The 17292-nt window shown below is 33.1% G+C and overlaps 3 protein-coding genes across 3 annotated transcripts; 1 reads left to right on the forward strand and 2 right to left on the reverse strand.

Annotated features, from left to right (window-relative positions):
• LOC101246495 (pyruvate decarboxylase 1) lies at positions 1-3128 on the forward strand. Its single transcript, XM_004232904.5, has 7 exons — positions 1-768; positions 992-1155; positions 1294-1855; positions 1998-2086; positions 2249-2366; positions 2517-2705; positions 2793-3128. Exons 1-7 carry the CDS (start codon positions 298-300, stop codon positions 2961-2963), a joined length of 1764 nt encoding a protein of 587 aa, XP_004232952.1. The 5' UTR covers positions 1-297; the 3' UTR covers positions 2964-3128.
• A 999-nt stretch (positions 3129-4127) lies between these two features.
• Positions 4128-5377, reverse strand: TCP1 (TCP transcription factor 1). The gene is given in 1 exon segment (NM_001246854.2): positions 4128-5377. A coding segment is annotated over 1 exon segment (990 nt). The 5' UTR covers positions 5309-5377; the 3' UTR covers positions 4128-4318.
• A 5060-nt stretch (positions 5378-10437) lies between these two features.
• LOC101246204 (SUN family protein SUN5) lies at positions 10438-15718 on the reverse strand. The gene is made up of 6 exons (XM_004232903.5): positions 15447-15718; positions 13538-13647; positions 13247-13414; positions 11931-12158; positions 11100-11213; positions 10438-11013 (listed from the first exon to the last, which is right to left on the reverse strand). The coding sequence occupies exons 2-6, from the start codon at positions 13610-13612 to the stop codon at positions 10690-10692; spliced, it is 909 nt and encodes a 302-aa protein (XP_004232951.1). The 5' UTR covers positions 13613-13647; positions 15447-15718; the 3' UTR covers positions 10438-10689.
• Between the last annotated feature and the right edge of the window lie 1574 nt (positions 15719-17292).

Genomic DNA, 17292 nt, shown 5'->3' on the forward strand with positions numbered 1-17292 from the left:
GTATACCCGAAAAAAGAAAAAAGAGAATCGTTTAAACAATCCATCAATACCGTAGTAATTTTTTATTCTAAATAATAATAAAAACCTCACTATACAATTTTTTCAGTGGAAGTGTACACTGTACAGTTAGCAGTTTTTCTCTTGCCCACTGTCTTCAAAACCATTACCCTGATGATCATAAACAACTCATCAACTATATATAAACACCCTTAATCACAATTCACAATCATCTTCAAAACTCATAATTCTAAATCAATTTTCTGCTACAAAATCACCAAAAGACAAAATTATTCAGAAATGGAAGGTAACAATGCCATCGGTTCCACGGCTCAGTCAGCTTCAGTTCCAGCGAGCTCTCCGTGTGGAGCTGGAACTCTGGGTCGGCACTTGGCTCGTCGGCTAGTACAAATCGGTGTGAAGGATGTGTTTTCGGTTCCCGGCGACTTCAACTTGACGTTGCTCGATCATCTGATTGCCGAGCCGGAGCTAAATTTGATCGGCTGCTGTAACGAACTAAACGCTGGGTACGCCGCCGACGGGTACGCACGTGCGAAAGGGGTGGGGGCATGTGTAGTGACGTTCACTGTAGGGGGACTAAGTGTGCTTAATGCTATTGCTGGGGCATACAGTGAGAATTTGCCTGTGATTTGTATTGTTGGTGGACCGAATTCGAATGACTATGGTACGAACAGAATTTTGCATCATACTATTGGCCTACCAGATTTTAGCCAGGAACTTAGATGCTTTCAAACTGTTACTTGTTCTCAGGTATTTCCTGTATTTGCTCGTTTTACTACTGTATCTTTGTGCTGCAATTCTGCAACAATTGATCTTACTTCATTCATTACATATATTATGTGTGTAATTCTTGATTAGAGAATAACTACTAGTTTAGTTCTTCCACATTGATTTAGGTAATTGCGCTGGACTAAATTGTATGTGTTATTTGGAGATGTTCAATGAAAGTGATCAAGTTGGTATAATGTAACAGGCAGTGGTGAATAACTTGGATGATGCACATGAATTGATTGATACTGCAATTTCAACTGCTCTAAAGGAGAGCAAGCCAGTTTACATTAGCATAGGTTGTAATTTGCCTGGGATTGCTCACCCAACATTTGCTAGAGAACCTGTTCCATTCTATCTTGCTCCAAAGTATGTTCTTCCCTGTTCGTATATTTACATATATTTTCCGTTTCCCGAATCCACCGTGATTCTTTTAACCATTTTAGTGGAAGGATATATGGTACATTAGGATTTTATCTTATAGGGAAATACATTTGCAAATTACAGGGTCAGCAATCAACTAGGATTAGAAGCAGCTGTTGAAGCAGCAGCAGAGTTCTTGAACAAGTCTGTGAAACCAGTTATTGTGGGAGGTCCCAAAGTAAGAGTGGGAAAAGCACAAAAGGCCTTTGTGGAACTTGCTGATGCATGTGGCTATCCGTTGGCAGTAATGCCATCTGGTAAGGGACTGGTGCCAGAGCACCACCCTAGTTTCATTGGGACATACTGGGGAGCAGTGAGTTCGAGTTTTTGTGGGGAGATTATTGAATCAGCGGATGCTTATGTCTTTGTCGGCCCCATATTCAATGACTACAGCTCTGTTGGATACTCATTGCTGATTAAAAAGGAGAAGTTGATTGTTGTTGAACCTCATCGTGTGACTATTGGAAATGGCCCCTCCTTTGGTTGGGTTTTCATGACTGATTTCTTAAGTGCATTGGCCAAAAAGCTGAAGAAGAATTCCACTGCTTTGGAAAATCACCATCGTATTTATGTCCCTCCGGGTGTTGCCTTGAAACGCGAGAAGGATGAACTTCTTCGAGTCAATATACTCTTCAAGCACATTCAGGTAAATATGAGTTGTGATTAACACAGAACACATTGTAAGAAAGAATTGAGAATTACATGACACTTGATACAACAGAATAAAAAGAGGAATTCTTACAGTCCCTGGAAATTTTAATTTGTTCACTTTGCTTTATCCTTCACAGGAAATGCTAAGCGGTAACACTGCAGTGATTGCTGAGACCGGGGACTCATGGTTCAATTGTCAGAAGCTAAATCTTCCAGAAAATTGCGGGTAAGCTTGACTCTAACTTTATTCTAAACCCTGCTTATGAGGAGTAGAATCAAAAGTATTAATGGAAGAACAACACAACTTGACAACATATCATTCTCAATAACAGTTCATGAAGTCTGATTGTAGCTATATTAAGATGAAGTTCTATTCAAATACTTGCAGGTTTGAATTCCAGATGCAGTATGGATCCATTGGCTGGTCAGTCGGTGCTACTCTCGGTTATGCTCAGGCTGCTAAAGATAAACGTATCATTGCCTGCATCGGGGATGGAAGCTTCCAGGTCGGTTGCTCATATTGGTTGTGAACTTATGATCATACTCTCAACTGTCATCATTTTTTGCTGTTCAAGACTCATTAGCATACTAGTTTTTCTTAAAGTGAATTATGAGAAACATAATTGATAAAGCTAAAACTCTTTTTGGCAACATAGGTTACTGCTCAGGATATATCAACCATGATAAGATGTGCACAAAAGAATATTATATTTCTCATCAACAACGGAGGTTATACCATTGAAGTAGAGATTCATGATGGCCCATATAACGTGATTAAGAATTGGGACTACACTGGTCTTGTGAATGCTATCCATAATGGCGAAGGCAAATGTTGGACTGCAAAGGTCAGTATTTAGGACATAGTGTAACATTTTCTCCCACTGTTCAATTACATGCACCTATACAGAAATTTATGAGATATATCCTTGCAGGTAAAGACGGAGGAGGACCTAACTGAGGCTATAGCAACAGCGACAAGCACACACAAGGACTCCTTGTGTTTCATTGAAGTCTTTGTGCACAAGGATGATACTAGCAAAGAGCTTTTGGAATGGGGATCGCGTGTTTCTGCAGCTAATAGCCGTCCTCCTAATCCTCAGTAGCGATCTATCGTTCTCCAAAATAAGATACCAGGAAAAGGCTTAAGAATTTGAATGTTTTTCCTTAGTTAATAGTTATGTCCTGCTTTTGTATTCTATAACTTAGAAGAATCATCGTCCATGAAATGTACCACACGTCTCTATTATCAATAATAATATTGTTGATCACTTTTCATTTCTCACGTGGCCACATGAATGAAAAGTTTCTTTTCTATCAGCCATGATTGCTGAATGGAAAGGCACAATGAAACCCCACAGGGTCACTATATATGTCACAAGTTAATCGAACATAGATTAAACCTGCTGACACTGTTGCATTGCTAATGGTTGTTAATGCATATAACTTAAATCTATTAGTTATATAGTATGAACAATAATTAATGACGACATATGAGTCTTTGACCATCTAGAATGACTTCCTCACTTTATGCTGTTATATTTCCCTAATTATGTTTCCAATGCCATATGGAAAACACCTCTAAAGAGCTTCGACTTTTTGTTCCTTTTACAACTCGAATCTAAAATTGGAACAAGTGAATGTACTAATTAGGTTTTATGAAAGGGACTTGTATAAGAATTGGCATCTAAATGAGGCTGACAATTGGGAATTGAATGCATCCAAATAATAACACAAATTTGATTGAAACAGATGAGTAGGAGGGCAGTACTGTGAGATGCTTTTAATTGAATGCGTTTGCTGCCAATAGAACTGACAAAGTATCAGTAGAGTAGCATTAACAATCTAGACTTTTATGAATACGACACTGATGATGTACCTAAGTTACAATCACTGCTTCTAGATCCTGTGTGCTAACTGAAAATAGCCAAATCTTTGAGAAAAACCCAACTTTCTTATATCCCTTTAATTTGATTCTTTGATAGCTACAACACCAAATATACATGACATATTTTTCGTAATTCGCATCTTGGTCTTTCTTTCATTAATTCAAAGTATCTTCTTCCTCTTGCCCTTAGCTCTATCTAAACTATTCATCTAGTCGTTTGGTTGGTGGGATTAGGTGGGTTATACCGATTTAAAATTTGAGACTAAATTTATACTATATTATATTTGGTTGGAAGTATTAATCAGGTCGATTACTTATCTCATAGTATATATGAGATAAGTTATCAAGGTTATCGTCCTAATCTTAATCGCAATAATATAACTTTTTGATGAAGAGCTGATCATCCAATTAAGGCAAAATTACAAGAATGATAATTTGACAGAAGCTTAAAAATAGTAACCTCAGAAATTCTACATTACATCCACTCAACATAGGTTTCAGCTTCTGAGAGAAGTGAAGAAGATTATGAAAAGAAATGCTAGCTTTGAATATTGATAATCCAGAGGCAGTGGGTCAAGAAGCAGTAAAAAATGTAGCCTGCTCCTCTTCCCCTTGAATTCTTGAAGCACTAGAAATTATTCCTGAGAAACCATCATTGGAAAATCCATATGAAAGGGTCTCAAGTTGTGTGCTTAATGGATCACTCATTAGAGGGAAGAAACTGGACTGAAGGGGTTCCCTGTGAGAAAACACCTGGTTTTGACTTAAAACTGATGGGAAATGATTAACTGAAGTGGTGGTGAAGAACCTGCCTTGATGATGATTACCAGAGGATAGGACTGTGTCATCTTGTAAAGACTGGAAATTGAGAAAATGCCCATGTGGGTGGCTCTGGAGATCACTTAAAAATGGAATCTTGAAACCATCAGATGATGAAAACAAGTTTGGGATGTCATAATTCACCTCTTGCTGGTTGTCTTGAACTCCACATTCAGAATTGGGAACACCTCTGTTTTCTTGGCTAAATTCTGGACTCTGTTCTTGATCAAATGAATATTGCATTTTTTGGGGATTTAGTTTAGTAGAGTGAAAATTATTAGGGAACTCACCAAGAGCATCAATTGCAGCTTTAGCTTCTTTAATCAGCCAATCAATAGCCTTACTTGGACGGTCATACCCAAGCCTATCTTGCACATCATAGAACTGAATTGCAGTGTTTGGTGAAAGCCTAACTCGTCGATCCTTCGGACCTTTTGCAGTTGAAACCTTACTGTGTCTGTCTTTCCTTCCCGTGGCTCGAATAATTCGGCCTCCATGGCCTTCTATAACATCTGTTTTAGCTCTCTTTGGCTTCATTCTTCTTGTCCCTTTGTTCAATTCTTGTTCACTTACTGTGAAATTAGCCCATTTTTCTGGCTTTTTGCAGAGTGACTGTGGCATCTGCTGGTTTTGGTAGTGACTTTGAAGGTTTCCAATGTCATTTTCTTGAAAAACTTCCTCTTCCTCCTCCTCTTCTTCTTCTGATCCATCTTCTTCATCTGATACTTGAAACTGATGATTCATTGGAGGATTCAGATTGGAAGTAATCTATTCTCTCTTCCACCTTTTATCTTTTTAGTGTTTGGAAACTTTGCAAATGGCAATGGCAATGACAGCTTTAATAATAAAGTCACTGCCACTTTGGGCCCTTAAATTTTAGCTTTACATAAGCTAATTGTAAGGTTGTAAGTTGTAACTACTAAGTAGTAAGTCCAAAAGGATTGATGCAAAATATCATGGAAATTTAACAGGCTTTCGATGCGAATTGGATTTAGTAGAGTCCAAAGTAGGTACCAGAATTCGGGTGGGAATCAAAATTTTTTGTAAAGAATGTGAGCAAAAGCAAGTACAAACACACAAGTATAGTAGAGCATATAAGACTTTCAGGTGTGTGCCCCAGTTTGGTTAAATTTATGTCACCATCATTTATGGAGATAAAATTATACATAACAACAAAAATATTGAGCAAATGAAAATGAAGAGAGACCATTTTACCTTCATGCATCTGGGCCCTAGAGGAAAAAAATAAATAAAAATAACACTAGTACATTTGGTACATTCCTCACTCATAATTAAACAAATGACTTTAACTTAAAAGAGTTTAAAATTAATGGGGTAAAGACTAAAGTAATGTTTATCTTTTTGTATATAAAGGTTGCACTTTTAGTTAAAAACATTCACTATTATTTACCCTTCATCATTTACAACAAGGTTGCACTTTTAGTTAAAAACATTCACTATTATTTACCCTTCATCATTTACAACATTCCCTATTGGGCTATTTATATCGTGTGAAATATCACTATAATGTGTCGATTTTCATATGATTATCGTTCTAACATTCATGTTCATTAGAACTCATGGTGTCTAGAACTTACATATGTAAAAAAATAAAGCATATATAAATAGAGTTAATTAACAAGTATACAACTATACCTATTTTTTAATTTCCTGTCTTGTGCCTACTTTTTTTTCATCTCCAAATGACAAACTAATAAATCGAATTAAATGTTATAATCACATTTTGATTTAATTGTACTCTGTAGCATATTATTTGCCGGTCTCTCTCCCTTAAACTTTCGCTCGCTCGCTCACAAATGTATAAAATGCTTTTGTATTTGTACAAATCGAGACATAATTGTATATATACATATATTTTTATCCCCTCACCCAGATATCGCTTTCTAATCTCGCCTTTATCGCTTATACAAACAGAAACGAAATGTATAAATTGTGTTCCTGTTTGTATAAAGCGAGAGAAAATTGTATACACATGCAAATACATATATTTTCGTCCTATACACTTATAATTATACAATACAAATATTCCGCTGTCCAATTTTCTTTTGTCTTTCTCTCTTTCTCGTTTTATACATACACAAATTATACAATTGATTTGTATACAACTGCTTTCTTCTTATATGTATAGCGAATTTACTATTGGTTTCTTTGTATATGTATAGCGAATTATACAACTGTTTTTTTATATATGTAAATATACATATTTATGTTTGTTATGGAGTAATAATGCAAAATTTATAGCATACAAATATGCTTTTATGTTTGCTATATGTGATAGTTGTTCAGTTTAATTTACGTTCCGCAAAATCCATTCGAAATTGCATGCTCCCAGCAGAATTTCTCCCGGCCTAAATAATTGATGGCCAATGTCCCAACAAGGTAAAAAACCAACTCATTTTACTCTTTGAGATTCACATCGATCTCCCTTTTTCTTATGACATTCATACAGCCCCTCCGTACAAAAAGTTATTACTACTGTTGTTTACTTACTTTATTAACCTGCTCGATCGCCAGAAAATACTTGACCGAAATTAATTAATTACCAAGATTAAAGCATCCATCTTTACAGTAGTAAATCCATGAGAGTAGGTTACTGAATTGAAATTTTGAAAATGAATGTGACCCTCTATCCCTGCTTTATTTCTTGATGTTTTGCATGTCGTGGTAGAGTCAGAATTTTTCTTTTTGAGTGGAATAATATTACAATTAGAAATTAAACCTACGATATAAAGTAATTTTTTTGGTACCCTTTATTACTCTACATAAAGTTTCTTCTTGTGTGTGATAATTTTCTTTTATTTATATGTGTAGCATACTTTTAACTTATTAGAAAAATACGCAAGTACTATGGGCCTATTTGCTTCAATTCAATTTGTACAATGGTTCTGTTGTGGTATACTGCTCTATGGCTTTACTTTATAAAATATCCCAAATTAGATTGTACTTTCTCTTTAGTTTGTTTTTTTATTTTAAATCCTTATGTTTCATATAATTTTAATTTAGAATCACAATTATTTTTATATGTTCAAAATTATAAGATTAAAAAATATTTTAATAAATTTGACATAATTTTAATTTAGAACTATAATTTTTATAAAATTAAAAAATCTTTATATTTTTTTTTATAAATTTTATATTAAATTAAAGTAGATCATTATTTTTAAAACGAAGAAAACAGGTGGTCGACCCGTTTAATTTGAGGGCCCTCCTGGGCTTAAGGAGCGATAACAAATTGCATGCGTGCATGTGCATGGTCTTTTCTTACCAACTGTAGTACTATATATTATATCACGTGAATCCCTTCAGATCCTCCCTTTTCATGCTCTAATTTTATCATTCACTACTCTACCATGTGATGAATACCTTTTTCTCCTTTTCCTTTTTTTTTTTTTTGGTTTTTTCCATTTTAAAGAGTTTTTTTTTTAAAATAGTCACTCAAATAATAGGTATTATTTTGAAATAGTTATTTTATTTATTGAAGATAATTGAAAGCAAAAATATATGTGTTTTTATAAGATAATAAAATAACTATTAATTTTGTGATTATCAGAAATCGAAACGCATTTTAAGTTGAGGCCTAATCTTATGTATATAGCTTGTATGTATAATGATTGATAACCAATGTATTTTTGTAAAGGAAATGATTGAATAGGGTACCACTAACCCCTTGTTATGTTGGTTGATTAACTTGATATATAAAAAAATTGTTTGAAAAATTTATTTGTGATACTAACATGCAAAATTGTTAAAGAATGATAAAAAGACACTTAATGAAATGAGTGCATTCCATATAAGATTTGGACGAGTTTTGTCTCTTTGAGTTAGTTTAAAAATAATAATTATAAGGCTAGTAGAGCTAAAATACGCAACCTTAAAAATTTATTACAATCTCTTTACCATTAAACAAAACTTTCAACTTGTATTATTAGGTGTTAATACTTATATAAATCTTTATTAAATTAAAATTTAACCTTTATATATATATAAAATTTTTCAATAAATGTGCATTGGTATTTGGTTCGATACTCCTTAAGCAAGGTGGCTCCGCCCCTGGTGGTACTCACGTTTCATAGGAATACAAAGAAGTACTAATTTGGAGGCTTTGAAAATAAAATGAGTTTTCCCTATGAGAAGAAATAAGAAATTATCTAAATTGTCGGTACTTCAATTAATCCGTAATCATCATATAAAAATAATACTTAGCTTAATTAGTGACAAATTACGCTTTTATAGATTTAGTTTTCTCTAATCTAATCCATGATTTCCTAAATAATTCCTTTGTTACGGCCAATAAATAACTATAGTCAGCCTATAAGCTGAAAAGGGTCTAAATAAAACTAAAAGAAAAGCTGCATAATTGACTTCAATTAGTTGAACATTCATTAAGATATTTTATATAGCTACTGTTACGTCTAATATTATTGCCCCTATTCCTTTTATTAAGGAGTATACTTAGTTATTTTTATCTACTTTTTCCCCTCCACCACGTGATCTATATGCATCTATGTCTCAAAATGGTCAAATCAATAAATACTAAGATAATGTTTAATACAAGGGTGTTCACGATTTGGATAAAAATCAATTCAAATAAAAAAAATTAAACTAAACTGATAAAAATAAACCAATTTTATTTGGATTTAGTCTGATTTGATTTTAGATTTTTGAAAATTGATAATATTTGAATTGATTATAGTTTTATTCGAAAAGATCAAAAAAATAATCGAACCGAATTGATAAAATAAAATACATATATTTTATTATAAATATTTAATATATTATTTTATAAACAATTTTAAAGGTCTTATTTATATTTTCATCAAAATTTCTTTATGACTTGCTTGTAGAAAGCAAAAACATGAAATGTGAAAACATTTATTTTATTGGTTTCATGTATATGAGTATCTATGACAATTCTTTATTGGACTGAAAATGTTAATGTCTCTTTGTTTGATTTTAAAGCTTTATTCATGATAAATTCAGTGATCGAAAGTTGAGTAATTTCAGTCATTCTAACTTTGTTTTGTTTGGACTGGAATCTTGTCACTTTTTTTACATTTAGAATGAATTGTTTCTTTTATTTTTGTTTATGGTTAAAACCGAATAACCGAACTAAAGTCAATAACCACCAAAACGATATATCTATATAATATTTGGTTTTGTTAATTATAAAATCGATCAAGTTGATTTGATTTTAATTTTGACCAATAATTGATTCGAATCAACCCATGAGCACCCCTACACACTTATCGCTTAATTTTGGTTAATACTAATTTTTCACTGTTAAATTAAATTTGTTTGATTTAGTTCATAAATAATCATCAGTAATATATATATATATATAATAACTTTCTCTACATTAACTTTAGGCCAAACAATATAGTATATATTTCATATATAGCGGAGATAATTGCTATTAGGCAAAAAAAGACGGAAAATAAAAGGAAACAAGGCAAATAATTAATTCTCATAGTTAAGTTGCTTCATAGTATCTTTTTAGGCATGCATATAAAGGTTAACTAGATGAATTAGAAACAGAATTCAGAACCCACGCCGTATTTCAGTTGCTTCATTTTATCTTTTTAGGCATGCATTTTCTTTTGAATTTTCAAGTATTTGTAAGATACGGCCCATTACTTTTTCATCATCTTTCACATGTATTTAATGTTCATAAAGTGAAAAACTGTTGCTTCAACTACGCAAAATAGAGAGCCCGACATCAAAATAGACACGACAGACATTGTATACAAAAAAAAAAAAGTGGCCTTTTTGGCTCCGGACTGCAAATTAGATGCAGAGTTTTTTGCTATATGCTACTCATTAAATTAAACGATAAATAGATAAAAGGAACAGAATTTTCTGAGCACGCCAAGCTATAATATAAATTCTCTTGAATGAGACGTGATATCTACACACATGTTAACCTATGAATAACTTATCATCTCAGATAAACATATGAAGAGAAGAATTTGGAAATATAAAGAACACAATGACAAACTCTCAGTCCAGTGATTATAACTTACAAGTTTTTTTTCACCTTCATCACCAGCAAAATGCATAACCCGAAATGTCTAGGCTTCGTATTTTCAGTAAGCTTCGATTACCATCTATTGTTTTTCACTGCTGGTCTCCTTAACTTCGTTGCTCATCACTTTTTGTGCAGCTACTTCATTGGACTTTTTAGCCTTTATAGTGCCTTTCCCATTGAGAGAAGTTAATATAACAGAAACTGGTGTTTTCTTTATCGGGCTTGTAGTACTTTTAGTGTTCTTGTTTGCTTTGTCGTTGACTTTCTTTGGACTTGCATGAACAAGAGCTCGGCTTTCCCATGGTCGAGCAGCAACCCACCGATCCTTCCAGCTCCAGCCCCAATTAGCTTTGTTCATTTCATTATTTCCAGAACCAAATACTGGGTTGGAATTGGCCCTCCACTGTAACATCATATTATTTCAGTAGGAATTCCTGTTCTGTAATGGCAGTATAAACAAGCTGAAGATTGTCATCCAGTTTAATATACCTGATGAGAAAATGCATAGGCCATAGCTCGTTCGCGTTTAACAGCTGCTTCTTCTCTCTGGTGAATCCTTGCTAGAATAACTTCCATTGTTTCGGGGCCACCACTCCATTCTATCTGTCAGCCGTTCACTAATGTTAGCAAGAAATAATATAGCTAGGTAGGATACGAAATTGCACCATGGACAAGATATGTCAAACACAACTAGAGAAAGCAATATAAATATGGGTTTGTGCAAGTATTTAGTTTGGCTTCTAGTTTATACTTTTTGCTCGAGAGAACAACTACTACGCCTTAGTCCCAAATAGAGCATAATTCGTAATCTTTGTCAAGTGAGAAGGCATCATAAGACATAGAAACTGTCATGAGCTCCTCTGATTGGAATACAAAAAAGATAAACAAAATGCAGTTAAAGCAGAGAGTTTGTTGAAAAGTTCTTGCTCGAGAAGTTTATAGCTTAATTTCTGTAAAATCAAAGGCATAAGCTTACGAGGGTTTAGCATCATGAATTATAATCCTATGGAAGAAAATGCAGCAAACTGGAGCTTTCGTTTTGACTCAGTGAGTTTGGATATCTGAATTCTATTAACGGATTTCCACACATTCCTTCTAATAGTAGAAACTTATTTTTATTTATCTTGCCACCAAAGAGGATCTTCTCTAATGGATCATTTACATAGGGTTAACAGAAATGATAATTTAGTTGAATGATCCAGGCAAGAAAATCTATTGATAGCAGAAAGAGAAAGCAAATACTGATTTAAAAGCTTCAAAGGCTCTGGAGAAAAGCTAGTAGGATAACAATTAATGGGCATAAAAATGTCACCAACTAACCTCTATGTTTTGAAGCTTTGTCTCTAGCTTCAATTGATTCTCGTGCTTCTTCCTCTTAAGATGCCCTTCCATTACCATGTGGACACGACGAGCTCTTATCTCATTTTGCATGGTGTTCCATGAACAGATATAGTTCAAAGCTGATGAAGCTTGTTTTTTCACTGAAGGACGTTGTGTCAGGGATTGTAACCTTGTATGTCCTTTTAATCGACGTAAAGTTTTTCTAGCCTGCAAATGGAGAAAATTCTATCAATCTAAAAACAAGAGTTGAAGCACTTCCTTTGGGTGATTCAGACAATAGTAAAACCAATATTGTCTTGTAAGATAAGAGAAAATGAGTAACCTGGAACAACAGCACCTGAGCATCAATTCTGCACATGATTATTTTAACAACTTCCTTACCATGATCATTCAGAAGTTTTCAATATTACATCAGTGAAGTAGAGGTTTCCTGATTAATCAGAATTGGTTTCTTTTGGTTTCGAAGGTTTGAAAAATAATATTGGCGTGAGATGAGTTTAAATGGAGTAACATGGTTATTGAGGATTTATATAGAAAACTTTGTGCCAAGCCGAACTATGTCAAACAAAGCGAAACTGAGGGAGTATAATTTATCAGCTGACTAAATGGATCTTTGGTCTAAAAGTTCGACATAGACCTTTACATTTAGAGAAAAGAATTCAAACATATACATCAGTTTTTTACGTAGCAATTCCATCCTAATAGGTCTCTCAAACTGCATATTTTGAGGTTATAGAAATGCTCATCTGACATCATTGGTTCGCTTTGCACTAAATAAACAATAAGTCACACTGGAAGGATATAAAATATTTTATTTCAAGTAATATTCAAGGATTTAGGAGTGATCAAACAAGTCCAGTGGCATTACAGAAAAGATACCGAAACCATTATGCTTGATACGTTACCTCTCCTCTTTCAGAGAGACTGTGATTCTACTTTATAGCATGATACAAATGATTTGATGGGAAATATGTTACTTATAATCTTCTGTAAGAGTAATAACAAAAGGTAGTGAGCATTGAACAATTAGGATGTTTCAGATACATAAAAATGATATTATGCTACGTGCTTCTTTAATTGGTTAATTAGTGTCCTATATTTGTAAGTGTATGTCTGATGATCGGGACAGTAACACAAAGGAAGGTTCATATCACTCTGTAACAGAAATATCAGTGTGTCAAGAGAAGTTATCAGAAGAAAAGTCGCACAAGAAATATCTAGTGGCGAGAAGAATAAATCACAAAAGCATCTATATGCTACTTATTATAAATAATAGTTGGATGATATGCTTTTACCAAATAAGCGCGGAATGCTGTCTGAATCTTAATAGCTGCTCTATCTTCAATAGGTATTCCCATTTCCCTCTGGTTCTTGATCAAGACAATATTGGTTATTTTAGAAGGCTCTTTCTGCAGGGGATTATGCCCTTTGCATCCATTAGACTTTTTATTTGCTGATGTTCCCTGTTTCAAACTAAAAATATGAATCCAATTGATCTTATAAAGTACTGCTGATTCCGAAATTTATAATAAAAATATGGAATAAATGGGCTGTCTTGAACTAATGAGACAACTATGACAGCTTACCTTATTTTTTTTCGATCTCCCATCCTTTGCTTTTCTCATACCGATTACATTCTTAAGCCAGTCTGCAGAACCCATTGCAGGTGCTTGTTATATATATATATCTTACTCGGCTGCAGCTCACAACAAATGGAACATGGAACGGTATTAGTTATGAAAATATCCAGATTGAAATTATTTTACATATGCTAAACTCTTCAATTCATTTGCATCAGAGGGTGAAATGTTAAGTGGATATTTCAAATGGTTGCATCATCCATGAAAATGTTCTTTCAACTGATCAAATTGACAACAAGAAGTCCTTTCACCCATACAAAAGAATAAGAGAGAAGTAACACACTACGTAACAGATAAAGAATGAAGCACACAAAAGACAATGGCCTACAAGTCTAATTGTCGGAAATTTCACACTGTCTAACAGATGATTAAATTAATTTAAATTAAATTTCTGTTTCCTTTAAAGACTTGATGATAGTCTTTTAAATGTATCTGAGTTAATTTACAGGCAGCCCCAAATTCTTAATTGTTTTTCCCTGTTAACTTCACATTTCTCACTGGTGGTCTGCAGGGAGGTGAGAAATTTTGGTTGGCTACAACTCTATAGAGGACAATGTGCGATCATTTCAGTCCATTATATTTGTGAATACATTACTTTGAAATCTTTAGGTGAACTGCAACTACCTAAGGCAAGTATCTGGAATAAACTCTGCCAAGATTTGGTTATGTTACCATAACAAGATATAAGTGCTTACTAATACTCAAGGCACTGTTAAACTGCAAGTGGAATAACTAAATACAAACAGTCAGAAAATGAGAATGAAATAATGATGTCCTGGTTCCAAAAAAGCTACTCCTGTATACTCACATACGCATTCAAACGACTTGTTAAAAGAAGTTCACACAGCCTAGCTGCTTGACTAAATCAGGAATTACTTATTATTACAAAAAAGAACTTCATCTGAGCAAAGAAATAAACAGTTCTCCCCGAATTTCCAACTGATATACATTTTCATTTACAAATCATTTAGAAAGCAACCAATTCCCGCCCTCACCAGAAAATTATCTAACATTTTACATATTTTACCCCTGAGACATTAGGCACTGCTTAATAAAGCTCTTACATAAACAAGTCAACAACTAGTTTGGATCCCCTTATGCTAGGTATTATGAAGCATAATTGCATGATCCAAAAGATTAACCCTGACAACCTATCACAATTTCCGATCATGCACAACTTTCTAATGTTCAATGAACAAAATGTAGCGTCAGTTTACACCCTAAGCACACGAGCTTCGGTCAAACCGCTATAACTGTAAATATCCATTATACTGGCATTAAACCTGCTTGGTTTAGTCAGAATAAGAAAGAACATGCTAAACCATTTACTTCAAATTAGTCTTCTATATAATCAATTATGAATGAAGAGCAACAGGAAGTCACTTAGAGAAATTTAAACAATTCAAATACACATAGCTAATTATTACTTATTCATGATCTAGGTATGGATACCACTGATCTATAATTCATCCATTTATTCTATGGTGGTGTACAAGAGAAAAACTCAATATTTACCAACAACAACATATCCAGTGCAATCCTACAAGTGGGAAGGATAGAAGTAGAGACATTGTATCCATATCATCTCCTAATTTGACTTCTACTACCAAATATTAAAATCTTCTAACACATTTAGTCACAAAAACAATATGAATAAACCAATAGTCAATCAAGATGACATCTTTTGATTGCTTTTTCCTATCAAGCAGACAGATTCTGTATTCTATATGAAATTTCGAGAAAATAAATAGCACCCATAAACATATTTCCACCATAGACTAAGAAAAACAAATAAAAATGTAAACTTGAAACACAGAACAGAGTACACAAAAATTATGGCTACAGGGAAGCATACCAGAGATAAAACCCTTTACTTTTGTAAGCTGTTTCTAGCAAATGGGTATTTCCAAAATGCAAAGTAAAAACAGAATAAAAAGAAGAAAACCCAAGTGACAGAGTAGTGATGGCAGTGGGAAAAAATAGGATGAGTAGAAGAGAAGAAATACTTGAGAAAGATGATATTAAAAGAAATAAAAAAAAAAGTTGGTACAATTTGATTGTTGTTGTGTGGAATACTGATAATTTGGCATGGCCCCATGATTAGAAGTAGTTGAGTATATTTTCCACAAGAAGTTGAATCAGATGTACATTTGTTGGATTAAAAAGGAGCAATAAATGTATTCTGTTTAAAATTGGATTAGAATAATGGGGATGTCTGTTCAAAATCAAAGGCATCCCAATCAAGATTATTTGTTCTTTAGTCAATAAACTGCTGCTGTAGGGACAGCACAACAACCATAGTTATCATCCTGATTAGCACTAAAATATGGGCAATTGTTTATGGCAGAGTTTGTCTGGCATTTTCTAAAGAGAAAAAAAAAAAAAAAAACTGGCATAGAAGTCACATACTCCAAGTTTTGGATTAAGAAAAACGAACTACTTACCACACACCAGACTTGATCACGCCTGATAACTTTTAGTTAAGTATGTACATGTATTTAAGAAATTTACTAAATATATATAAATGATCTAGTAACATTAATCATTATGATGTGATTATTGTACACAGTCGAGTAGTGACATAGTGTCAAGGGTGTCTAATCATTTAAAAAATAGTATATATATAAGTAAAATGATAACAAAATGATTAAATAATATATTTTGGACACCTTTAATTTGACAAGTAGCTATTTTTGGACACCCTTTAAGAAATTTTTGACTCCACCGCTGATTATAGAAACACATAAATTTTAATTTTGAATCCGACTTTAACCAGAACTTTTAGTGATTGATATATAACCTTATAAACTAATTTTTTTAGGAAAATTATTCCTTTTTTCTTACAAATAATGTTTGTTTGAGCCAAATCATAAATGGAATGACATAACTCACTTCTAATTATCTACTCCCTCCGTTTCAAAAAGATTGGTCTAGTTTGACGTGGAACGGAGTTTAAGAAAAAAAAGTAAACTTTTTAATTTTGTGGTTCTAATTTAAAGTTATATCAAATGTATCAAAATATCCTTTAATCTAACGATCTTAAACATGCCACGTGGAAAATTAAAGATAAAGTTTTGCAAAAAAAAAGAATGGAATTGTTCTTTTTGAAACAAACTACAAAGAAAATGGGGTCATTCTATTGAAACGGAGGGAGTATTTTTTTTTTTGCTCAAACAAACATTATTTTTTTTAGAAAAAAAAAAACTCAATAACTAAGTGTGCAAACTCCAACAATTCAAATGCCAGCTTAATTTAAAAAGAAAAAAAAACTTATGTTGTTGTTTCACTTGTTTGTCTTCCTTCTTTTTCATGGCACAATGATTGAGGATATGACAAACAAATATTATTAATAATTATGCAAACTTTAGAATTAAGAATCCTCTATTGAATTTGAATCTGGTGGTGTGATTGACTAATTTTTTCTTTATCCTTCCTTTACTACATATGGTAAGGTGAAGATGGAAAATTTTTATTAAGAAAATACATAGGACAAATACTTTTAGAAAATATAGGTATGTATTATGTCTTTTGCATGTATTATTGTGGTCCCAATTATCATTAAAGTTTATAATCTAATTCCAAAACGTGAATAGAATCAATGAATCATCAACCAAGTACATAATCATCTTTACATAATTTTAATATATGTTGACATTATGGGTTAGTTGTTGAATATTTATGGTGATCATTGTTTATTATAG

The sequence above is a fragment of the Solanum lycopersicum genome, chromosome 2, assembly GCF_036512215.1.
Source record: "Solanum lycopersicum chromosome 2, SLM_r2.1".
NCBI lineage: Eukaryota > Viridiplantae > Streptophyta > Magnoliopsida > Solanales > Solanaceae > Solanum > Solanum lycopersicum.

Coding starts and splice junctions, on each gene's coding strand:
- LOC101246204 (XM_004232903.5), bottom strand. CDS start 13,612: ATGGGTTCTGCAGACTGGCTTAAGAATGTAATCGGTATGAGAAAAGCA. Junction 12,159..13,246: donor CAGCATTCCGCGCTTATTTG/GTAAAAGCATAT, acceptor CTCCATTTGCAG/GCTAGAAAAACTTTACGTCG. Junction 11,214..11,930: donor CAAAGCTTCAAAACATAGAG/GTTAGTTGGTGA, acceptor AACGGCTGACAG/ATAGAATGGAGTGGTGGCCC.
- LOC101246495 (XM_004232904.5), top strand. CDS start 298: ATGGAAGGTAACAATGCCATCGGTTCCACGGCTCAGTCAGCTTCAGTT. Junction 1,156..1,293: donor CCATTCTATCTTGCTCCAAA/GTATGTTCTTCC, acceptor TGCAAATTACAG/GGTCAGCAATCAACTAGGAT. Junction 1,856..1,997: donor TACTCTTCAAGCACATTCAG/GTAAATATGAGT, acceptor TATCCTTCACAG/GAAATGCTAAGCGGTAACAC.